Source organism: Procambarus clarkii, chromosome 42, assembly GCF_040958095.1.
Source record: "Procambarus clarkii isolate CNS0578487 chromosome 42, FALCON_Pclarkii_2.0, whole genome shotgun sequence".
NCBI lineage: Eukaryota > Metazoa > Arthropoda > Malacostraca > Decapoda > Cambaridae > Procambarus > Procambarus clarkii.
This window is the reverse complement of record NC_091191.1, coordinates 18,257,324-18,283,307: the sequence shown is the minus strand read 5'-3', so window position 1 is coordinate 18,283,307 and position 25,984 is coordinate 18,257,324. Positions and strand designations below refer to the sequence as shown.

At 49.0% G+C, this 25,984-nt stretch overlaps 1 protein-coding gene across 1 annotated transcript in view; it reads right to left on the bottom strand.

Annotated features, from left to right (window-relative positions):
* KLHL18 (Kelch like family member 18) overlaps positions 1 to 25,984 on the bottom strand; it is a 347,445-nt gene that overhangs the window by 203,697 nt on the left and 117,764 nt on the right. The window contains exon 6 of the mRNA XM_069339925.1: positions 21,870 to 22,006. Coding sequence (XP_069196026.1) covers positions 21,870 to 22,006 — 137 coding nt within the window. The remainder of the gene's footprint in view (positions 1 to 21,869; positions 22,007 to 25,984) is intronic.

The following is a 25,984-nucleotide window of genomic DNA, read 5'->3' as shown; positions in this document are numbered from 1 at the left end:
GTTAAGCAGGAATTAATGTATACCCCAGATAGGTTAGAATTGTTCAAAAAACAAAGATTTCATGATGGGCTGCCAGAACTCATTAAAGCTCAGGTCCGGGTGGCCCGGTCATTATATACTTTTGATCAATTGGTATCATATGCTCAACACCTTCAATTTAGGGAACTTGATCGGAACCGATGGTCACAGAGGCAGGAGACCCCATATGTTGAATCTATCCAGGCCACCCCCAATGAATAATACCCCACCTGCTCGTAACCCCGGGATTGAGCCGGGATTCTACCCACTCCCCAAGGATATCCTCCCATGCCAGGATACCATCAGCAATTTTTTCAGCCTTATTACAATATGGCACCCCATCCCTGGAAGCGTAGCCCCCCTCCTAGACCAAATGATCCCCAATGGGCTAGAAATCCCCGGAAGGCCCCCACCCCCTAGCGGACCCCAACCTAGTTCTGATAAAAGTTGGATGCACTGCTGGTCCTACGGAAGATACGGCCACAGCTCTAGATAGTGTCAGTTTTTTCATTTCTAAACAGAACAACAAGACTAAGAGAGAGAGGCCACTTACGGAGTTTGCAAAAGGACGTCCTTTAATTAGAATTAAAGTACTGAATAGGGTATTTATGGCGTTCATAGACACAGGTAGTGATGCCACCTTAGTTAAGAGTTCTAATTTAGTGGGCCTGACAGATTGTAGGATTAAGGCATGTAGGAAAAACCTGACTGCAGTAACAGATAACAATCTGGATATTGTAGGCCAAGTAACGTTAATGATGTAGAATTCCCAGGCAGTATACTTCTTGGCGTAGATTTCCTAAACAGATTTTTTTATGTTCTGTCGGTTGGCAAGTTGCTGAGTGCCTGTAGAGACTAGGAAACACCTCATTCCCTGTCAAGTTTACTGAAATTCCTCCTCTTTCAGCTGTCATAAGTAAGAAACCTAAGAATGTTGGGAGCATAAACCTGATAAACATCTTTGAGGAGGGTAAAAGCCCTAACCACCCGTCCCTGAATGTATCCAACCAATCCTTCAATTTTCACACTGGGGATAGAAAAACTGAGGCTGTAATAATTTCTGAGGAGTGCATTGTAGAGCCAGACAGTTCCTCTGGCCAACCTCAGGGTAATGTGGGTGGAATTATGTCACCTAGTGCTAAGCTGTCACCTCAATTATTGGGACAAGGGAAGCGGCCAGAAGAGAAGGCCCAGAACATTATTTCAAATTTAAATCTAAAACATCTTGCTCCTTCTGAGCGCCAGCAGCTCAGGGATTTATTAAAACAGTTTCCAGACCTTTTTGCCTTTGATGATGGGAATGTAGGATTTCTCCCAGAAGTGGAGAATCTATCATACCCACAGAAGACAGTATGCCAGTGCAGACTAGGCAGTGGAGATTACTTGAAGCTTCCAAACGCTTGATAAAGGAAGAATGCAAGTCTATGCTTGCTAAGAACATTATCCAGTACAGTCACAGTCCTTGGCTGAGCCCTGTCGTTCTTGTACGTAAGCCAGATAAGACGTACAGATTCTGTATTGACTACCATAAAGTCAACGAACAGACAGTTGCTGATTCTTATCCTCTTCCCTTAATTCAAGAAATCCTTGATAGTTTTGGCCAGGCTAAGTATTTTACTACCCCTAGATGCCATAGCAGCCTATTGGGCAATTCCTGTAGCACCCGAGGATAGATAGAAGACTGCTTTCAGTGATGGTGTACATTTATTCAAATTTCTCAGGATGCCCTTCGGTCTAAAATCTGTCCTTTCCATGGTCCAGAGGGCCATTAATTTCATCTTAAGTCCCGTTCTCGGTAAGCACTCCCTGGCTTATCTGGATGATATCATTATCTACTCAGAGATTTTGGAAGACCATCTTAAAGATTTAAAGGAGACACTAACTTTAGTAAGGCAGGCTTCAAGTTAAATGCCCAAAAAGTGTCTTTGCATCTCAAAGTTTTAGATTCCTGGGCTTTCACTTGAGCACAGATGGAATATGCCCTGATCCCGAGGTTTGTAGAGCTATTAAGGATATGCCCTCACCTCGATCCATATGAGATGTCCAACGATTCCAAGAGTCTTATAATTATTTTAGAAAGGCACATCCCGAACTTGGCAGGGATTTCTGACCCATTAACAGCCTTACTGCGGAAGAAGACCAAATTTGTCTGGAACACAGAACAGGAGCAAGCATTTAACCCTTAAACTGCGCATGGCGTATATATACGCCATGAGTAACATGTCCCACAGTGCGCATGGCGTACATATACGCCATAGGGTACCAGGCCCGATTCAAATGGCCCGCAGCTACACGGGGTTCACATTAGCTTCCTGAGGGCTCTTGTAAACAGATGCCATTTTTTTTTTAAATCGTGGGCAATATTCTCAGGTGTGAGAGCCACAGTACTGTTGGAGCAACCAAGGCTGGCGCACGCAGCATAAGCGAACAGCATTGCTGTTCAGCTTGTGACCACAGCATCGCCGAAAAATGTCAAATAAATATATAATTGCTATTATTTAGCGATGACAATATTACTAGATGACCCCTGACTGTGATATAAATAACCAGGGTTGTGATAATAGCAGGATTGTTGTAATAATTAGCGATGTGGGACGAGTGATGCTGAGAGACGGAGGGAGATAGCATCGTTTACTGACTGTGTGGCCACCTGTTATTGTTTGCATTCACCATACCAGGTCAGTGGTTCTCTATGGTGAACACAAATGTAAATACTTATATATAATGTGTGTATTAGTGTAATAACAGCAAACGGGTTATGCTGGGAGGAGCCATTTGCGTGACGGAGGTGACGTCGTCTGCATGATTTGTCTGGCTGTGTAGAAGGTGGCCACTATGCTCTTTGGGCACTCTACAAGCTTAGGTGTACAGTTATGGTGCATACAACATGTAGATACTTATATATAATATGTGTATATAGGGTAATAACACTGCAAACAGTATTGTTGAGGGAGAAAGTTTAGTGCGTGTGACCTTGAATGAGTGAGGGAGCCGCCAGCTGACTGTGTATATAGCGACGACTCCTAGTGCCTGAACTAACTATATCAGCTTGCTGTACAGTTGTGGTGAACAAAACATACACATACTTATATATGACATCTGTATATAGTGTAATAACACTGCAAACAGTATTGTTGGGAGAGAAAGTTTAGTGCGTGTGACCTTGAATAAGTGAGTGAGGGAGCCGCCAGCTGACTGTGTGTGTAGCGACAACTCTTAGTGCCTGAACTAACTATAACTATATCAGCTTAGTTGTACAGTTGTGAACAAAACATGTTGATTCTTATATATAACGTCTGTATATTCTGAATAAAACATAAAACAGGAAGGTGGGAGGAAAAAGTGGGCGAGTGAGGCGTTATTGAGGGAGTGGCAGCGAGTGGCTGGCTGGTGTGTGGCGGTAACTCCTCGTTGCTTTTCGACTCTCAATACCAACTTAGTGGTTCATTATGGTGAACAAAACATGCAGATACTTATATATAACCTATGTATAGAGTGTAATAGCAGCAAAACTATTTGTTTATTGTTTTATGAACATAATAATTGAATCACTAATATGCACACCATACTTTTGAATATAGTGATTATTCACCACTTTTATTATATAAATATATTATAATACACAATATTGAATAATATTACTGCAAAAAACTAAGAAAAAATCAGAGACATAGAAATAATTAAGTGATAATATCTTTGTGGCAACTCCCACTTGTCGGCGCGGATGACGCTGACCGGCTCTGACGACCGCTCTGTCAACGCCCACTTTTTGCCAGACTTCCTCGGTCAATTGCGCCCAAAATATGTCACCTACGATTTTTTTTTATTTTTCCCGTGCTCAGGGAACACATATTAACATTTTAAGAAGACGAAATAATTTTTTAGAATTTTTTTTTTCTTACGCACAGGGGTGTAAATGTCCTCAGGGCCCCTGAGCAGTGGAAGGGTTAATAAAATTAAAGACCTCTTAACCCAGTACCCTGTTCTGAGAATCCCTGATTTTACTAAGAACTTTGAGATCCATAGTGATGCCTCTAATATAGCTGTAGGGGCTTGCTTAATGCAGAGAGATGAAGACAATGTGCCTTATGCCATGGGGTACTTTAGGAGGAAGTTAAAAGGAGCTGAGTTAAGATACACCACAACTGATAAAGAAGCTCTGGGAGTGGTGTAGGCCATTAGGTATTTTGAACCTTACGTTTTCCAAAGGAAATTCACTATTTACACTGACCACCAGCCCTTGGTACACATTTTTAGGAAGAGAACAAAGTGTAATAGGATGTCTCGTTGGGGTTATGAATTGTCAGATCACAGTTTTAACATTGTCTATAAGCCAGGTGCAGCACATTACATTCCGGATATCTTAAGCCATAATGTGGCACAAATTAACGTTGATTTCAATACTGACACACTCGATAAAGGAACGTTGCGAGAATGTCAATTGAAGGAAGAACATTGGGCCAAGGTAATTAACTATCTAGAAGGTAACAATCTCCCAACCAAGAAAGTAAATACTTCCATTGCAGAATTTGAAATAGTAGACGGGGTACTACACCACATTATGGAGATCCCAACTAAATCAGTATATCAACTAGTTATCCCCCGATGCCCTAAGAAATGTGGCGTTAAAGCTAGTCCACTCTTCCAAGATTGCAGGTCATCCAGGGATTTACAAATCGTACATGCGGGCTAAACAATCATTTTATTTCCCAGGCTTGCTGTCTTATACGGCAAAATTTGTAAAAGAATGTTATCTTGAGGTTATCTTGAGATGATTTCGGGGCTTTTAGTGTCCCTGCGGCCCGGTCCTCGACCAGGCCTCCACCCCCAGGAAGCAGCCTGTGACAGCTGACTACCACCCAGGTACCTATTTTCTGCTAGGTAACAGGGGCATTCAGGGTGAAAGAAACTTTGCCCATTTGTTTCTGCCTCGTGCGGGAATCGAACCCGCGCCACAGAATTACGAGTCCTGCGCGCTATCCACCAGGCTACGAGACCCTACGAGAATGTGAACCCTGTCAACGGCATACGGGGAGTATGCAGGTGCATGTCCCCCTCCAACCCTTCCCCGAAATTCATGAACCAATAGATAGGGTTGGGGCTGACCTGATTGACTTACACAATAGTTATACTGGGCATAGTATGTGTTAGTGGATCATTTGTCTAGGTTCATGACCCTTATCCCGATGGAGAGGAAAGACCCAGAGACAGTGGCAGAAGCATTCCTCCATAAAGTATGTTGACCAGAACACACACTAGAAGGTGAAGGGACGACGACGTTTCGGTCCGTCCTGGACCATTCTCAAGTCGATTGTGACCATTCTCACAATCGACTTGAGAATGGTCCAGGACGGACCGAAACGTCGTCGTCCCTTCACCTTCTAGTGTGTGGTCTGGTCAACATACTTTAGCCACGTTATTGTGACTCATCACCAGCATTCCTCCATAAATTTACATGTATATTTGGCCCCCGAAAACCCTGGTTACAGATCGAGGATCTGAATTTCTAAACCAATTATTTGCTAAAGTGTGTACCGTGATGCAGACCAACTCAGCCTTAACAACTGTATTCCATCCCCAGGCCAACGGTATGGTTGAACGTATGAATCGTACAATCAAGGATACCTTGGCCATTCTGTGTAGTTTTGATCCCTTGGGTTGGGTGTTGTTACGGACCCGAATCCAGCGTCCGAGCACGGAGCAGTGACGACCGCGCCATCTGTGGGTCAGCTCCCGAAACCCTCTCCAAATGGACGACGACACCTGGTGAGGACGAGGTGTACTGGCCACGAGGGCCAGTTTCCAGTCCTGTTCAGCTCACAACACAGCCACTGCTGACCTCTGGTGAGGTGGTGCTCAGACAACAACGCCATCTATGGAGTGGATACGTCGGACGTTTGTGTCTGAGCCTGTAAGTGAGGTGTTTTTGTGTGTCTCTGTTACTGATGACGTGTCTGCTTACAGAGTCGACCTGGGACTGCTGTAAGGGAAGTTGAGTCAGTCTACCCAAGGCAGCCGTCTCGACACCAAGTGTTTTGCTGCAGCAGCTGTGAGTCGCCTCCCGGATGAACACTGTGGTGTTACCCTGCCTGTGAAGCGGCAGTTGAAGGATTGTCATATCCGGGACTGGCTGGTGGAGACGCTTAACCACTGGGGTATTGCGGAAAGGAGAGTGATCTGTGGTATCACACGAGGCTCCTGACTAGGGCGCTACCCTAGTATCGCTCGTGGAGTGGCCTAACCAGCGTTGCTGATTCGGAACCTGCCAGCCATCTGCTGGACTTGTGGTTGACGGCCTCCACGGCGGTGCCCCCAGTGGAACTGTGTTTTGGCTGACCTGTGGCCGGGGTAGACTCAGCTTCTCGAAGGATTCGTCGTGAGGCCACGAGAGCACCGAGAGGATCCAGGGTCTTCAGAAGAAGACGACAGTGTATTATAGTGTTTATACCCCCCCCCCCGTGTAATCCTTTATATATATTTATTGGTGACGGTGATCATTATATTATATTAAGTTTTTGACTTTATTTCCCTTCCCCTTTTAATTTACTTGCGTTGTGGATCACATCCCTTGAAAGCCACTACTGGCTTGGGGCCGGATACCCTTCCTCTAACATCAGAGTAAGAACCCAGTTGCGACCCGAGAGGGCCGTAACAGGTGTCAAGTTTATCAGATGTCCAAATGGCTATCAATATAGCTGTTCACAGAAGCATTAACACCCAACCAATGTTCATGTTTACCGGGCATTCCTGTAATTTCACATCTGGCTTGATAAATAATCATCAGGTTCATTATGGGGAAGATTACTCCTCTTCAGTGGTGCAGAAGATACACGGCACCTAGAGAGCGGCCGCCAAAGCCTCCAGGCAGGCCCAAGTGAAGTATGCTCACTACTATGACAGAGACAGCCGCTGTCTACGCAGCTCCCCCCCTCCCTGGGAGGGGGAAGGGGGAGCGCCAGACCTACCGGGCCGGCGATCCACAACCCAGTTCTGAGGCTGGATGTCAAAACATGTGAAAAACCGCCAACCAGGAGGATGGGATGCCAGAGAGCCTCCGGGTCTCACCCAGAAAATGGCGTTTCAACGTTGGCTTTCTGGGGGGAGCTCCCTACGGTTCCTGGAGCTAACTGCCCACAGAGGAAAAAAGAGGGATTTACCCGGGAGGTCGTTGCTGCTCACTCCTCAACCTGAAGTCAAGACAACTGGCTGCATCCGTCAACCCAAAGCGAGACAGGCCCAACTGGGCACAGGGACATTAACAAGGTAACGAGAAGCCAGGACCCTGTTCGACCGCCAAAACCCCCCTTGCGCGAATGTCCGCCCAATACATATTGCCAAAGATGGCGGCAAGAGTCGCGAACTTGCGAACATCATGGGCACGGGGATAGACCTCAGGCAGGCTAGCCTTAATAACCCTGCGGACGACCTGGGATACCCACACCTGCGAACAGGGAAGAAGGGAAACTGGATCAACCCAAAGCGCATCCACAGACACATGCCGTGGCGCGCAAATAACGGCGGAGAGCCGCAACCAGACACAAAATATGATGCACCCCGGCCTAACCAACCAAGCATCAACAACCCAGGGACCCCTCCGGAAAGCAGCAGTCTCATTCTTCGCCAGAAAAGAAGAAGGCTTCAGACGAACAAAACGATCGCCCCGACAGAGAAAGCAGAAACCCCTGCACCGGAGGAGAGCATGAAGCTCACCAACCAAGCCCCCAGAGGCCAATGCCTACAGAAATAGAGCCATAGAGAAACAATCCTGAACAGCAGGGGCCACAACAAACCGAGGAGAAGAAAGATAAGCGAGCACCCTGTCTAATGACCAGGACGGCTCAGGCGGCACAAGAGCAGGCCGGAGGTGAAACAACGCCCGAGACAGTTTGCGAAATGGCACAGACATAACAATACAGAAAGCAAGCTGAAGCGGCTCCGCCACCGCCGCACGATGCGAGGCGTCAGTGTTAGGCATAAGGAGACGGTCATGAAATAACCAAGAGAGAAAGGACAACACCACCCTAACAGAAAGCAAAGTACAACGACGAAGACGTAAGAAGAACCAGAAGGACTGCGAGGAAACTTCATACTGTCATGCTGCCACCAAGACGAAGCCCGCAGATGGGACACTAACAAGGAAGCCACCTGATCACCAAAGAGATGATGATAAACTCGAGTCAAACATACCATACGCAAAGACTCGAGGAGAAGATCCAAACAGCCATGTGACGCACCGGTCCGATCTGCTGGAAGAGGCGGAACCGTGGGAAAACCTCCGGGTTCGAACACCGAGCAAGCAGCACCTGAAACCACGGCTGGGCCGGCCACCATGGGGCCAAAAGGACAACTCTCTCCTGGTAAATCTCCAAGCGAGTCAGGACACGGAACAACAGCGGAACCGGGAGAAAGAGGTAAAGGAACCCCCACCTCGACTAATCTGAAGGCATCGACCCTGACAGCCTCATAGTCGGGGAAGGGCGCCACATAATGGGGAAAAGTGCCGCAACCAAGCCGACGTGAAGAGGCCCACCTCTGGGCGTCCAAACGTCTGGCAAAGCCAACGGAAGGAGTCGGCGTCGACCATCATTTCCCTTGAGAGGGGAACGAAACGAGACAGGTCGTTGGCCAAGACGTTGGACATTCCCCGCACGTGAACTGCCAGGAGTCAAACCCCGAGAACTCAGCAGACAAGCCACCCAAAGCTGCCAGAGCCAGGGATCGCATCAACCCCCCCCCCCCCCCCCCGCCCCTCCCCGGTTCAGACAATGAACCACCTGGGAGCAATCCGAATGGAGCCAGACCATCGACCTGCGAGCGGCCCGAAGCCCCCGAAGAGCAAACCACACCGCCGCGAATTCCCGCACCGTGCTGAGGGCTCGACGGAAAGACGGACCCCACCGTCCCTGGCTGGCCTGGTGAGCACTTGTCACAAAGCTCCAGCCGAGAGACGAGATGTCCGTGAACACATCGAGCGAGAGCTCGGGTAGGCGCCAAGAAAGTGAACCCCGAAAAACCCTAAGAGGAAGCCGGCGACGCAACAACCGACGCAAGGCCCCCGGGGTCCGAACCCAGCGATCGCGAGAGAGGCGGAAGGAATGTCCCCAAAGGAACCAGAACAGCCGACGAAGCCAAACCCGACCCGGAGGGTAGAGCAGCATTGCGAAGTTCAGGCTTCCGCACAGACCCTCGAGCAACCACCTGGTGACCCGGAAGCCCCCCATAAACAGGCGCATGCGGGACCGCAGCTGCAGGAGAGACTCCAGAGGAAGAGACAAGGAAGTGGTCCAAGAGTCCCACACAAGACACTGCCATGTTCGAACCTGAGAGGGAACCAGATGGGACTTCCTCCAATTCACCAAGAACTCGAACCAGGCGAGCTGACAAAGAACCAAATCCCTGGCCAGCAGACAAGAGGACTGGCTGGGAGCCCAAACCAGCCAGTCGTCGAGGTAGGCCAACACCCGAACACCTAACAGATGCAGACGGGCCACCATGATCCGTTTAAGGCGCGTGAACACGCGAGGTGCCAAGTTCAACCCGAATGGGAGACAACAAAATCAGTAACCTTGACGCCCCACAACACAACCGAGCCAGTCCCTGAACCCCAGATGAATCGGGACATGCCAATTAGTGTCCCGGAGGTCCAGGGACACCATCCAAGCGCCCGGCTCCAACAGCCGGACCTGGAACAGCATAGTCATCTGAAAGGAGGGGCAATGAACCCAAGGGTTCAGACGAGACAAGTCCAGAATGAACTGCAGGTCCGCACAGGCCCATTTCGGGACCGGATACAGAAGGGGAAACCCATCTGAGGGACGTCGTCATTTCGACCACACCCAAGCAAACCCACTCCAAGATGACTTGACAGAGCTCAGGGAAAGAGGCCAGCCCTGCCAGCCCCGAACCCCCTGAAAGGGGGGCTACCCAACGCCACCAGAGGCCACACGAAACAATCCGAAATGACCCGAAACGCCCACGAATCGTGGGACCAGGTGTGAGCGAACAGCGCAAGCTTCCCCCCCCCCCCCATCACCCCATCAATGGGGCGAACCGCAAAAGGGCCAGCGCCCCTTACGAGATTCAGAACCTCGCACAGAGCGAACACCGAGCCGACAAGACGAAGGTGGGTCCGAAGGAGGAGCCGAACCCGAACCCAACACCAGTGGCCTACCACGATGAGAGGAACCCCAAGCCTTGGCACGACCCTTCTGGGAAGGCCCACCACGGGACCCCCGGAGAACCAGCAAGTCCGACATAGGACGGCAAGAAGCCAAAGCAGCCTGAATATACTGCGCAATGGCTGAAGACTCAAACAGGAGAGGACAAAAGGGAATAGACATCCTAAGAGCCAAGGCCCAAGCATATTCCTCAGAAGAGGCAAGCACTGCCTGCGGACACACGAGCCGGGAAGCATAAAACAGCGCAACCGCATCCCGCAAGATCGGAGCAAAAAAACTTCAGCAAGGCAGCCGATGAACGAGCTGCTGAGGCCAAGGCACCAGAATCAGGAACAGCCCCAAGCAACCCCACATCCTCTATGAGCCAGTCCGAAGACAGCTCAAGGAGGGAAAAGAAACACAATGTTGAAGCCAAAAGGCCCAGGGCGCGCAAGTCCTCAGCCACCAGCGCCGCCGAAAAGGAGGGAACCTGCACATGGAGCTGAAAGACACCAACATCCCGGGATAGGGCAGGAGCAAACAAGCAAATCGTGAGACAGGACGCTGAACACCAAAACATGTACACCGCCCAAAAGCAAAACGATCACCCCGGACCCTGCGAGGTACGAACCCCCCCCCCTCCCGGTGGAACAGTTCATACACCAGTCGTATGTACACATATTGTTCACACACCAGCAAGGAGTATGTAACGAATAAGAGGAACATCGAGACAGGAAGGAGAGACGAAGAGACTACAAAAGAAGGCGAAAGAAAATCGAAAGAAAACAAGGAGAACAGAAGAGGACCAACGAGTCCAAGAAGGGACTAGAAAGAACCACACCAGAAGTCAGCAGACGTTCCAATAACATCGGAAGAATCGAATAATGTCGCAAACCCTCGAGAATCTTACGGAGGCACATACGGGCCCAAAGACACCCTTGACCAAGGGACATGCCGGGAACCTGGTACGAAGGGAACATTATCGCACAAAAGTAGGGAAAGGGGTGAAAGCACCTCCAGGAACGATGGAACTGACGAACCTGAAGGACACAGAACCAAACCCGGGGAGGGGTAGACCTGAAACCAACAGGAATGCAGAGGGGGGAAGGAATAACCCCCTCTGAGGAACTTCCAGCCCCGCTTCTAGGGGACAAAAACCCCAAGCGGGTCCAAAAGGGGAGAAGGCCCCCCAGGTAACCCATCCCCAACCCCGGGAACCTCCACAGCATGACCCGGGACCGAGCCGTCCCCCACAAGTTCCAGCTTCAAGAAAAAGCCGGGGCAGCTGTAAAACTCTAAAGAAGGGAGTCCACTGGTCAGACCCTTACGCACGGCTGGAGAAACAGGCTCGAAGGCCTCCGCCGCCACCTCGGAAGAAGAAAACTCCCAAGACCGCCCAAGTCTCAAACACCAATGAAACCCCGCCCCCGACCCCGAAACCTCAGACGTGTCGGAGCCGGAAGCAAGGGGGAGGAACCAAATGCACAACCAAAGGGAAAGGACCAGGAAAGCGGACGGAACCAGAGCCGAAGCGACCCCCACCCCCAAGTTCGGGTCCCTATCACCAAAATGGGGCAGTCTCGGGGCATCCGGGGCTGTAATCAACCAAGTGCATTGCAGCAACCTAAACCCAGCCTGCAACGTGGCTGCTGCCTGTACCAGCACATCAGAATGAGTGGCGTGGGAAAACTGTAATACAAACAGACAACCAACATCACATGACTCTGGGTCAAGGAACCACCGACCCAACAGGCAGCATGGCTGAGGCAAAATCGATGAGTGTCACCCTGAGACAAGGGGACAGAGAAACCATCAAACTCGCAGGAAGCGAGAGGGGACTCAAGGTCACCTTCATCAGACCACAGAATATTGGTATTCCAAAGACCAAAGAATATTGTGCGAGGAGCCTATGCCACGCTTTCTAACTTCAGAATTGCTTTTAAATACATGGATGGCGATATACTAAAGAAATTGTTCACGACTTTTGCTAGGCCAAAGCTAGAATATGCAGCGGTTGTGTGGTACCCATATCTTAAGAAGCACATCAACAAACTGGAAAAGGTACAAAGACATGCTACTAAGTGGCTCCCAGAACTGAAGGGCAAGAGCTACGAGGAGAGGTTAGAGGCATTAAATATGCCAAAACTAGAAGACAGAAGAAAAAGAGGTGATATGATCACTACATATAAAATAGTAACAGGAATTGATAAAATCGATAGGGAAGATTTCCTGAGACCTGGAACTTTAAGAACAAGCGGTCATAGATTTAAACTAGCTAAACACAGATGCCGAAGAAATATAAGAAAATTCACTTTTGCAAACAGAGTGGTAGACTGTTGGAACAAGTTAGGTGAGAAGGTGGTGGAAGCCAAGTCCGTCAGTAGTTTCAAAGTGTTATATGACAAAGAGTGCTGGGAAGACGGGACACCACGAGCGTAGCTCTCATCCTGTATTTACACTTAGGTAATTACAGAGCCCCTGTGGGGATTTCCAGGGCCCTTAGCCTTGTGTACACGCTAAGGGAAGCCCAGGCAGGGTAGTGCAAACCGACACCCAAGTCTACCGAACAAACTGATAAAAGCTGAACCCCGGGATGTGTACACTCATGGGGGCCAAGCGGGAGACTCCACCATGCAAAGAGAAGAACAGGGAGACCCACCCACCAGACAGAAAACAAAAACAAAAGAAAAACCCTGCAAGAGGACAACGTTCTCAGGCGGAACAGAGCCAGCCGCTATAAGTGTAGAAGATTAGCTGTACAGTACCCCACGCTCCTACCAGTGATGATAACAACCTACTACCTAGACACAAACTAGAGCAAAAACCCCAGCTGACCCCAAGGGCGGCTCAGTACTGAGTAGTAAAAGACACAGCGGAGGTAGATCCCAAGGTGACTTGTGGAAGGAGGCCCCAAGCCCCCAAGGGTAGTACTCACAGGGCACCTAGGGAAGGAAACCCTAGGCACATGCAGCCCGAGTACCGTGGAATATCACTCCTGGCTCACACACCACCTGTAGAGACAGCCCACACCACAAGGGACAGAACTGAAACAAAAGTGGAGCCACAGGCACCCGACTGGCCAGTAAACTCATCAACCAAGAACTGCCAGTTGGATAGCCGGCACAGAGGGTCTGGGGCTCTCACTTCCCCCTCTCAGGGGCGGGGTGCGCAGACGGTGGCACGGCGACGTGATGACATCATACTAGTTTGCTAATTTTGTTTGGCGAGTTCTGTCCACTCATTTGGCTTTCGGTAGCAATCTTTTCACCAGAATAGGGATTTGTTTTGGGGCGCCTACCTTTCTGGGTGCCTGTCCTGGTCGATGGCAGACATACAATGCTTCCAACCACATGGGGGTTTCTATAGGCCATTGCTCCTCGTGCCTCTCTAAGGGGGCCAGGTTCTGGCTCGTGGTCCCCGGTAGGCAAGAACTCCAAGCACCTTGGCTGATGCCAGAAAGTTATACATATTCATTCAGCCTGGATAGCTCCAGGGAGCAGTAAAGGCTTCCCTTAAAAAAAATTTGAACAAATTTGAAAAAATTCATAAAGGTTTGTTCAGTGTATGTCAGGTAGGCTGCTCCATTATTTGAAAAATTGAATATCATATTGATGGTTTTCGGTGGTGGAACAGATTAAATTTATTTCCATCATTTTAAATGGGGAATTAGTTTCGAAAGACGGGCATTTCACATGACGAGCTAGGTGTCGAAACGGATTAAATTCGTTAATCGAATTTATTATTATAAATTTTTTTTAACATATTTTAATTCGTTAAACAGATTAAATTCGTTTAATCGTTAATTTTTGGGGGGGTTGGTTCTGTGGGCTTCTGTTGTTAGGTGGGCCTTTATGACTTCCCCATCTGCATCTTGCCTATTACTGCTGGTGAGCAGTTTTTCCTAGATGCAATTAAGTGTTTCTTAATGTTAATGCCAACATCATCCAGCTGTTGGGTGTTCGATTCTTTCCACCCTTCAGATTCATACTAATCTCTCTGGCTTTGTATAGAGCTTTCATCATCAAGCTCCACTATCCTAATAAAATGAGTCAAATTCTGGTCCAGACTTTTTATAGGGAAGGGTGAGTCTCAGAGGTCTTGTTTATCTCCCACAAGCATAATTAAAGCAGCAAATAGCTTAGAGTTACTGAGGGAGCCCTCACAGAAGAGAAATGCAAGATAAAAGTAATCGAAAAATTGCATAAATAACAGATAAAAGCGGAAATGTTATGGTGTGTTGAAGGTAAACAAATGAATTACATGGTACTAATGAAAAAAGGAAGGAAACAGCAGACTACACAATACATGTATGAGCCAATGAAAGATTATTAAACTGTGCATACTAGTGTAACCATGCATTATATGAGAGAGAGTTGAATGATAAGAAAATTTATTATGTCAAATAAATAACTATGAAGTTTTCTAGGTGCAAAAAATCAACCTGTCCTCACAATTAATGAACCTTAATTTGGAAGCAATTAGCAGCAGCATCCAAAGCTGTTTAATTAGAATTACAGTGCCTCAATTTGGAGGATTCTTCAGATTAATGAGCAATGAATTGAAACGTTAGGTGGAATAGTCTATTTTTGTATGCTTGTAGTAAAAAAAAACCAACGTTGAATGTAATGAAAAGCCATTTTCTCGGTGAGACTCGGAGGCTTTCCGGAGCTATCCAGGCTGATATGATTATTATTTGACTTCGGCAATAGTCAGTGTGAATGGAGTTTATAGGCCTACCGGGGACCACGAGCCAGAACCTGGCTCAGAGAGGCACGAGAAGCAATGTTCTATAGAAATGTACATGTGATTTGGAGCATTCTAAGTCTGCCTTCGACTAGGCCAGGCACCCAGAAAGGCAAACACCCCATAACAAACCCCTATTCTGGTTATAACTACTACTGGAAGCTAAACGAGTGGCCAGAACTCCCCAAAAAAAAACGAGCAAACTAGCATGATGTCATACGAGCTGCGCCGCTTGTCTGTGCAGCTCCCCCTCCACAGGAAGGGAAAGAGGGAGTCCCAGACCCTTCAAGCCGACTTTCCACACCCCAGTTCGAGGCTGGATACCAAAAACATGCAAAAAAACGCCGAGAGGGGGGGTTGCCAGGGAGCCTCCAGGTCTTTCATTACATTCAACGCTGGTTTTCTGGTACGAACCCCTATGGCTCCCCGGAGCTACTTACCAAAAGACGAAAAAAGAGAGACTTACCGGGGAGGCAGGAGGCCTCGCTCCTCAAAGCGAAGTCGAGACAACTGGCTGCAACTGCCGACACAAAGCGCTACAGACCTGATAAGGCCCAGGAACACTGACTAGGTAGCAGGCAGCAAGGACCATGTTCAACCCCAAAAACCCTGTGCCCGAATGTCAGCCCAAAACATGTTACCGAAAACAGCAGCCAGTGCAGCAAACTTATGAACATCAGACGAACCCTGCAGACAACCTGAGAGACCCGAACCCTGGAACAGAGAAGGGAAACTAGGTCAACCCAAAGCGTGTCCCCCGAACACAGAAGCCATGGTGCAAAAATAATGGTGGAGAGGCACAACCGGACAAAACACATGATGCATCCCCGGCCTAACCAGCCAAACATCAACAACTCAAGTACCCCTCCAGAAAGCAGCCGACTCATTCTTTGCCAGAAAAGAAGGAGATGGCTGCAAACGAACAAACCTATCACCAGAACCAAAAGAGCAGAAACCCCTGCGCCAGAGGAGAGCATAAAACTCCCCAACCTGACCCCCAAGAGGTCAATGCCAACAGGAAGAGTTTCTTGGAGAAACAATCCTGGACCAAAGGGGTCACTACAAACCAAGGAGAAGAGAGATAAGAGAGCACCCTGTCAAAAGACCAAGACGACTAAGGCGGTGCATGAGCAGGCCTGAGGTTAAACAACGCCCGAGACAGCTTGCGAAATGGTGCAGAAGTAACATCAATACCGAAAGCAAGCTGCAGTGGCATCGCCAACACCATACGATACGAGGTGACGGTATTCAGCATAAGATGACTGTCCTGAAACAACCACAAGAGAAAGGACAAAACGACCCCTAACAGAAAGAGTAGTATACTGATGAGGAGACAAAAAGAAATGGAAGGACTGGCAGGAAACTTCATAATGCCGCCAAGACGAAGACCACCGGTGTGACGCCATCAATGAAGCCATCTCATCACCATTCAGATGGTGATAGACTCGAGTCAAAAAGACCAGACATGTAGACTCGAGGATAAGATCGAACCAGTCTCCTAATGGACCGGACCGATCTGCTGAAAGAGGCTGGGCTGCGGGAAATCCTCCTCGTTTGAACACCAAGCAAGCAGCGCCTGAAACCAAGGCTGGGCTGGCCACCATGGGGTCAAGAGGACTACTCTCCCTTGGTAAGTCTCCACGCAAGTTATGACTTGGAGCAACAGCTGAACCGGGAGGAAGAGGTACAGGAACACCCACCTCAACCAGTCCTGAATGAAGGCATCGACCCCGACAGCCTCACAGTCGGATAAGGGCGCCACATATACTGGAAGACGCCTCAACCACGCCAACGCGAAGAGGTCCACCTCCGGGTGCCCGAACGTCTAGCAGAGTCAACAGAATGAGTCGGCTTCGACTGTCCATTCCCTGGACAGGGACATGAACCGGAACAGGCCATCAACCAGGACGTTGGAATCCCCCAGACGTGAATGGCCAGGAGAGTCAAACCCCGGAAGAGCCAACGGAAGGACGGACCCCACTGCCCCTGACCAGCCTGGTTAGCACTGGTCACAAAGCCCCGACCAAGAGACAACATGTCCATGAACACATTGAGTGAAGGCTCAGGTAGGTGCCAAGGCACTGAACCGTGAAAAGCCCGAAAAGGAAGCCAGTGACGCAGCTGCCGTCACAAGGCCCCAGGGGGCCAAACCCAGCGATAGCGAGAGAGACAGAATGGGTGTCCCCAGAGGAAGAACCAGAACACCCGACAAAGCCAAACCCGACCTGGTGGGTAGACCATCATCGCAAAGTTCAGGCTCCTGCACAAACCCTCGAGCAATCGACAGGTGACCTGGGAGCCCTTCAGAAACAAGCAAAGGCAGGACTGCAGCTGAATGAGAAATGCTGGAGGGAGAGACAAGGAAGCAGTTTGAGAGTCCTACACAAGACCCAGCCAAGTATGAACCAGGGAGGGGACCAGATGGGACTTCCTCCAGTTCACCAAGAACCCGAGCTGCAAAAGAACCAAATTCCTGGCAAGCAGACATGAGGACTGACTGGGAGCCCAGACCAGCCAGTAGACAAGATAGGCAATACCCGAACACCTAAAAGATGCAGACAGGCTACCACGAACTGGGTAAACCATGTGAACAAGCGAAGTGCCAAGTTCAATCCGAACAGAAGACAACGAAAGTGGTAACTCTGAAGCTCCACAACAAACCCGAGCAGTCCCTGAACCTCAGATGAATCGGGACATGCCAATGTGCGTCCTTGAGGTCCCGAGACACCATCTAAACATCCGGCTCCAAAAGAAGACGGACCTAGGACAGAGTAGTCATCTGAAAGGAGGGGCAAGAGACCCAGGGGTTCAGGCAGAACAAGTCCAAAATGAACCGTAGGTCTACACAGTCCCTTTTCGGGACTGGAAACCGGTGGAAGACTCACCTGAGAGACGTCGTCATTTCAACCACGCCCAAGTGCACCTACTCCGAGATTACCTGACAGCACAGGAGAAGAGGCCTGCCCTGTCAGCCCCAAACCCAATGAAAGAGTCGAGGCCACCCAACGCCACCGCAGGCTGACGGAAATGACCCAAAAGGCCGAAAATTGTGAGACCAGGCATGAGCGAACAGAGAAAGCCTCTCCCCCATCGCCCTGTCAAAGGGATGAACTGTAAAAGGGCAGACGCCCCTTACGAGAACCCGCCCTTCGCACAGAACGAACACCTCACCAACCAGACAAAAACGGATCCGAAGGCGGCATTGGCTCCAAAACCAGCACCAGTGCCCTACCACGATGAATGGAATAGCGAGCCCTGGCACGATCTCTCCAAGAAGGAACCCCCAGGGGACCCAAGAGAACAAACAAGTCCGACGTCGGACGACAACTATACGAAGTTGTCTACAGAAACTGCTCAACAGCAGACTCTGCAAACAGCAAAGGACAAAAAGGCGATGAAATCCTAAGAGCCAGAGCCCTAGCGGATTCCACAGAGGAAGCCAGCACCACCTGCCGACACGCGAGACACGAAGCGAAAAACAGGGACACAGCATCCCGCAGAATCGGTGCATACAGATTCAACAGTGCAGACGATGCACATGCCGCCGAGACCAAAGCACCAGACCCAGGAACAGCCCCAAGCATTTCCACATCCTCCTGAAGCCAATCCGAAGTCAGCCCCAGGAGAAAAAAGAAGCGCAAAACCGAAGCCAACAGGCCACGAGCGCACAAGTCCTCACAACCAGGGCCGAGGGAACCTGCATGGGCAGCTGTACCATGCGAACATCCCACTGAAGGACTGGGGCGAACAAACACACATTGGGGTGCCCAAATTCACCCCAAGGAAAACACAGACCACCGTCAGCGCCTCGCACCACTTAAGCATGCGGGTACGACAGAAAGCATGCCAAGCATCCAAAGAAAACACCGGGCAGTCCGCAAGCCAGGACGACTCTGGAACCTCATACCAAACCCAGTAGGAAGACGAAGACCCAAATCTGAAAGAAGACGGATCCATAATAGAGGCATAATCCGGGTCGCACAAGCGGTAAGCCGCAATGGCCTCCTACACCTCAGGTGGGATGTGTGAAGCCGAAAACCTCCGGAAAGACGGAACCGACGGTCCCATAGGGACACTGAACCGAACCCGGGGAAGGGGAGGACGCAAAATCCAACTTGTACACGGAAGGGATGGGGGGGAGAAAGAAAACCCCACTCCTTGTAACAATAAGCCTCGCTCAGAGGGTAGAAAAACCCCAGGCGGGGTGCAACGGGACTCAAGGCCCCCGAATCGTCACCTTTCCCACCCCCGAGAACCTCCACACCAGGACCTGGGGCCAAGTCGTCCTCCAAAGCCCCGGCCTCAAAAGAAAAAGCCGGGGCAGCCGAAAAGGCAGAAAGAGAGGGAGCCCCACTGGCCAGACCCTGAAGCCAATGCCGGAGGAACCGACTCGAATGCCTCCACTGCCACCCCGGAAGGGGCAACCCCCGAGACTGCCTGAGTCTCAAAACCAGCTAAACCCTGCCCCGACTCTGAAGCCCTCAGACACTTCGGAGCCGGAAGCATGGGGGGGGGGGGGGAAAGAAGGACCAGGATGAACCACAGCAGGAGGACAAGGGGAGTGCAGACAGAACCAAGGCCGAAGCGACCAACACCCCCAAGTCCGGGGCCCAATAACCATATTGGGCCAGCCTCGGAGCTTCCGGGTTAGCAATTAACCTAGCGCATTGCAACAACCTAAACATACGGTGCAACACCTGAGCTGCCTGCACCCAAAGGACGACGTGAGTGGACTGGGTGAACCGAGTCACAAGCAAGCAACAAAACTTTCAGCACTCCGGGTCGAAGGTGTCACCGACCCAACAGGCAGCATGACAGAGGCAAAACCGATGAGAGTCACCCCTGAGACAAAGGGACAGAGCAACCCACAAATTTGCACAAAGCCAGAGGAGACCCAGTGGTTGCATCCATCAGACCCTAGCGCCCTCCGGGGTTTCCCAGGACCCCTTAGATCTGTAACTCTACGGGAAGCCCAGGCACGTTACTGTAAACCGGGGTGTTACGACTACCAAACAAAACGCTAAAAAACTGAACCCCCAGGACGTGTCCACTTACGAGGACCTAACAGGAGGATACCACCAAAACACAGAAAGTACAACAATATACCCAAAATATAGCCAGGGGTTCCAACAAAGGCAGACCCCCCCACCAGGCACAACAAAATAAAAACTGCAAGAGGACAATGTACCCAGGCAGAACAGAGCTGGCCACTATGATAGGTGAAAACTAGCTGTGTAGTACCTCGCTCTGTCGAGTTCTGTCCTCTCATTTAGCTTTCAGTAGTAGTTTTAACCAGAATAGGGGTTTGTTTTGGAGTACTTACCTTTCTGGGTGCCTGGCCCGGTTGAAGGCAGACATAGAATGCTCCAAATCACAAATGCATTTCTATAGACCATTGCTCCTTGTGCCTCTCTGAGGGGGGGCAAGGTTCTGGCTTGGCCTATGGTTCTTGGCCCATAGGCCTACCAGGTTCATAGTCCCTGGTAGGCCTATGAACTCCAGTCACACTGACTGATGCCAAAGTCAAATAATATCCATATCAGTCTGGATAGCTCCAGGGAGCCATAGGGGCTCCCCCCAGAAAAGAACTTCAAATTAGACACCTATTAAATTATGAGAACAGGCTGGCAAAAAAAATTATAATTTACTGTTATATCCAACACGAGTTGAGGATACAAATGAGTAAATTTTTTTCAGTTGTATTTATATAATTTTTATTTATCATAAAGTTTAAAGTGAAATCATTCTTCATGAGACTTTCTCTACCTCTAACTTACCATAACTACCAGAGGAGTAAAGCAGATACAGAATACTTAAATGCCCCTAACAAACATTAATGTAAAAATATAAGTGAAATAGTGAGCTATCAACAGAAAAAAATCCTTAATAAAAGCTAACTTTATACAGGTGCATACTAAATGATTATTCATAATTGATAAAATGCAAATACATATTCCAAGACTGTGCTGCTTGCAAATAACTGGAATGGATATCAGTTCTAAAAAAATAGAAAGTAAATCCTATGCCTTCATGTATTGATGCAATAAACAATTGAGAAGATAATAAATATATTTTTAAACAAGAGTACACAACATGCAGAAAACTTAATCTCCATTGATTACATTTTTGAAGGAATTGTTCACAATTTATCAATATGAAAAGGTCCAGAGGTGTGAGGAAGTATAATATCTACACAAGCCTTTGGGTACAATATATAATGGCATAGAACAAAAGTTACTGTATCTGCGATACATAATCATGATACATCATTACCCACAAGATACGGAAAAGATAACAAAATTTGGTAAATGACAGTGCACAAAGTGTTGACAACTCTGTAGACAAACATCAAACAAAGTAGACTTTATTGGAGAGAACATTTTGCCTGTAAGGATTTTAATCAAATGCGTGTACTAGCCCTGTGTCTCTTTGTTAGCTCTAATGAAGCCACTATCAGCAAAACAACACCTCCATTAAAGTCTACTCTCATCTTAGTGTTTCTGTACAACACACCTTCTACAGAAAACCATCCAGAAGTGACAAAGCAATATTAATAACCAATGACAAAATGAGTTAGTAAGCAAGCAAAACTACAAGATTACAAGATGCTTTGGAAATGAAGGTATCAGCATGCACATATGTCAAAGCTAAATATTCAAAGGTTTATTAAGACTAACAAAACAAATGAGAAGAATGTAAATTTCAAATGATGATGTTGATTATAAAATTGTAGAATAATTATCATTTCTCAAAAATGAGTCTTGTCTTGGATTCACCCCTTGCAGTTTCTGGTCCATTTAAGAGAAATCTTGATCTTAACTTCTTGGCACCAACCTTCAATTTCTCCAATCTGTTTTGTTAAAATTATATTCAATCTCTAATTTTATTTGAAAGAGCCTGGATTTTTCTTATCAAATGTATTTGTCATCGGCACATCATCAATATTCTTACCTGATTTTGTAAGGCCACCAACAGCATATATAAGACCAACTATGTCATTACAACACCGTGGTCTTGTTCGAAAGCTTTGGAGCAGTGGCCGTCTTTCTGGCATTAGGTGATAATCTTTCGCCTCGTCTAACAAATCTCTGTGAAAGAAACAAAGAATTTATAAACATAACATTTGCCTCTTGTTACGAGATGTGTTGCCCCTCGCTATCAACTTGGCTACATACTGTAAATTAGGTAAACATTACACCATGCGAATTGGCATGTTTGTATATAGTGCTGTATTACATATTTTGTACCAGAAAGAATAATTATATTCAGCAAGTTTAGATTACAAAGTCAGAATGGATGACAATGAGTAATCTCCAGAGAAGTAATGGAGCACTTACATTAAACATTAAGGAATTCACTAAAACAAATTAGGAATGGTTATTCCAATTTAATGTCATGGATGACAATGTGAACACAGATGGAAGTAGTAAAGCAAGTTTTCTGAGGGTAGCCCCTTGTGGCTACCTGAAATTACACTCTCTGATAGTGTGCCATACTAATGGGTCCCATCAGTCACAGAATTCTATTGGCCTACTAAAGGCCAGTGTCAGAACCTGGCCCCCTCAGAGGTGAAGGGAGTAGTGACATTTGTGCCACCACACGTAAAGGCACCCAGAAAGTCAGCAAAACAAAACAAACCCCTGCTGGCTTTAACAGACTGCAGTCTAGAGAACCACCTAAAGAACTACCTCAACAATGTTAACAAACTATCAAAATTAAATGAAACTAACACAAACTTGTTCACCCCACCTCCTCCCCTCATTTAGGGGAAGGAGGGAGACAGCCTGAGGTCAGCTGGCTGCTCCCCTCAGTTCTATTCTGATGGTACAGAGCACCACTTGGTTTCCGAACTTTAGTTATCCGAAACTTCCAGTTTCCCGATTGGAGTTGGGGAGTCATGCTACCCGAACAAAGTTCGGGTAGGAAGGGGTCCGCCAAGTGTCACGCCAGCCTGTGGTGGTGGGTGGGAGATGGTCCAGTTTGCCCACTGTGATTCACAGATTCACAGCCTATTATTCCTATTATTTTGAATTGTCGTAAGGCAGGAATGTTCATTCTGTGCTTTTGTTTTACTTATCTGCACAATCAAGAAACATCTGTACACCATGTTGGCTCCAAATGCACGCATTGCGTCAGTGATGGATGACTGGTGGGTGGATGGATGGGAGAGCTTAGGTGGGAGGCAGTATGAGAGAGAGGGGAGAATCAGTGAGAGAGGGGGAGAATTTGTCAGAAAGGGAGGGAGAGATGCTAGGACGGAGGTGGAGGTAGGGAGAGATGCTAGGAGGTAGGCAGGAAGGGAGGGAAGTAGTGAGAATTAGGGAGGGGAAGGAAGGAAGGAAGGAAGGAAGGAAGGAAGGAAGGAAGGAAGGAAGGAAGGAAGGAAGGCAGGAAGGAAGGCAGGAAGGAAGGCAGGAAGGAAGGCAGGAAGGAAGGCAGGAAGGAAGGCAGGAAGGAAGGCAGGAAGGCAGGAAGGCAGGAAGGCAGGAAGGAAGGAAGGAAGGAAGGAAGGAAGGAAGGAAGGAAGGAAGGAAGGAAGGAAGGAAGGAAGGCAGGAAGGAAGGAAGGCAGGCAGGAAGGAAGGAAGGCAGGCAGGAAGGAAGGCAGGCAGGCAGGCAGGCTGGCAGGCTGGCAGGCAGGCTGGCAGGCTGGCAGGCAGGCTGGCAGGCAGGCTGGCAGGCAGGCTGGCAGGCTGGCAGGCTGGCAGGCTGGCAGGCAGGCTGGCTGGCTGGCTGGCAGGCAGGCAGGCAGGCAGGCAGGCAGGCAGGCAGGCAGGCAGGCTGGCAGGCAGGCAGGCAGGCAGGCAGGCAGGCAGGCAGGCAGGCAGGCAGGCAGGCAGGCAGGCTGGCAGGCTGGCAGGCTGGCAGGCAGGGAGGCAGGGAGGCAGGCTGGCAGGCTGGCTGGCTGGCTGGCTGGCAGGCTGGCAGGCTGGCAGGCAGGATAGCAGGCAGGCTGGCAGGCAGGCAGGCAGGCAGGGAGGCAGGCTGGCAGGCTGGCTGACAAGCAGAGAGGCAGGCTGGATGGCAGGCAGGGAGGCAGGCTGGATGGCAGCCAGAGAGATAGGCAGGATGGCAGGCAGAGAGGGAGGCAGACTGGATATGGCAGGCAGAGGGAGGCAGGCTGGATGGCAGGCAGAGAGGGAGACAGGCAAGCTGGATGGCAGGCAGGCAGGCTGGCTAGCTGGCAGGCAGGCAGACAGGCAGGCTAGCTGGCAGGCTGGCTGGCAGGCTGGCTGGCAGACTGGCTGGCAGACTGGCTGGCAGGATGTTACTGCAGGTTGGCAGGAAATATCCAGAGGATGTTTGCCAGACGTCTTAATAATCAGCTAGGAACAATTAAGGACTTTTATAAAGCGGATCAGGACTTCACTTATTGGTGAGTACAAACAAAATACGGTCGCATTTACGCTATGAACCTGTCGATTTTTTCCCATAGAGTTTTGTCCATAAATTTTTCATAATTTTTTTTTACATTTCTAGTTTATTTTTCCCTTTATTTCTCATTTACGAACTTACATGTTAACCGACGGGTCTCGTCCCCAAGGGGTTCGGAAACCAAGTGGTGCTCTGTAGCATGTGCCGGGTAGCCTCCCTATTGCTCTGGCTCCAGTGTTTTGCTTTTGGCTAAATGGTGATTTTTGCCTTTGTAGCAATTCCTGTAAACTACAGTGTAGTGAGCGCCAGGAGTTAAGACTGCTTGGAGCTGCATGTGCTCGAGGTTCTCTTACCTGTGCTCTCCTTAGTAGTGCAATCCCTTGAGCTGCCAGGGTTAGCTTCATTGGAGTGTTCAGGTATCACTCCCTTAGAGGTCCTCTTTTCTCGTGGTGGCCTCACCCACAATGAGCCATTTGACTTTGACTGTCTATTTTTTCTTGGGCCTGGAGTGATTTTGGCTGGCAAAGGAGTGCACTGGTTACTCGCGAGCTGCAATTACAATGCTCCGAGGTTGGCCTTCACAGCTACAGGAAACAAGCTGTGTTGGCTTACTTGTATCTGTGTCAGGAATACACTTATTGTATAGGACAAGTGCAGCATCTCAGTGCCTGGGTGTCCTGCTTGGTTTTCCCCTCAGACCCTGGAAATCCCTGTGGGTTCAGTGGTCCCACTGATAGTCCCACAGTACCTGCCCTCACTTCATGCAAGTTTGAGGCTCACACATCGTCTGTGCCATGTGGTGACAATCATTCCTTCTGCCTGTTCCATGCTGCTGTTGGGTTGGTGACACCTTCGACCCTGAGTCATGTGAGGTTTATTCCTATCATGTTGTTCTCTTTTATGACCCTACTGATGAGGTTAGGGTTTATCAGGCAGCAACCGCTCTGCATCTTTGATTTTCTATATTACAGCAGTTTAGGTTGTGTGTCTGGTTGGATGCTTTGAAGCTGCCCTGATTGAGGGACTTGGAATTGGAGGTGTTGGTTAATTCACCCTTGGTTCCATCCATGCCTCCTTTTCCTTCCCCTTTGGGCATAAGTCACTCTTCCTCTGATCCTCTTCCCTTGATTCCGGTCCCCAAAGTATTTGAGGGTTACAGAGTCAGGGTAGGGTTTAGCTCGGAACGTGATTTGGTCAGCTCCGTGGGGTTGCCCTTTCCAATTCGGGCGTAGAGGTAGTTGAGCTTACTTGTCCCACCATGGTTTCTGGATCTTCTTTTCAGCCAGCCCATTCTTCCTTTGTAGCCTCTTTCTTGGACTTTACTTATATAACCCGGGCAGTAGGCATGGACGATGGCTCTGTCCTGGAGCCCTCTGCCGTGGCTTCCATGGCAAGGGGGAGTCAGAGTTGGGGCCCCTTGGATCCCTTTTGACTGTGTAGTTCCTGGTGCCTTCCATGGAGGGTCTTTGGTTTCAGAGGGAGGGGTTTTCATATCCCCCTCCCTTCATGAATGCGGCTTCCCTCAGGGTTCGATTCAGATTGCCTTTGGGCCCTTTGGGGTCAGTTTCCTTCCTCTCAGGTCCCCCTGGCAGAGGCTAAGGAGGCCCATTTTCACGTACCTCTTGCATGAATTGGTTTATGCCTCATTGATGGCGAGTTTGGGCATTCCGCGGGTGCGCGCAGTAATTCTGA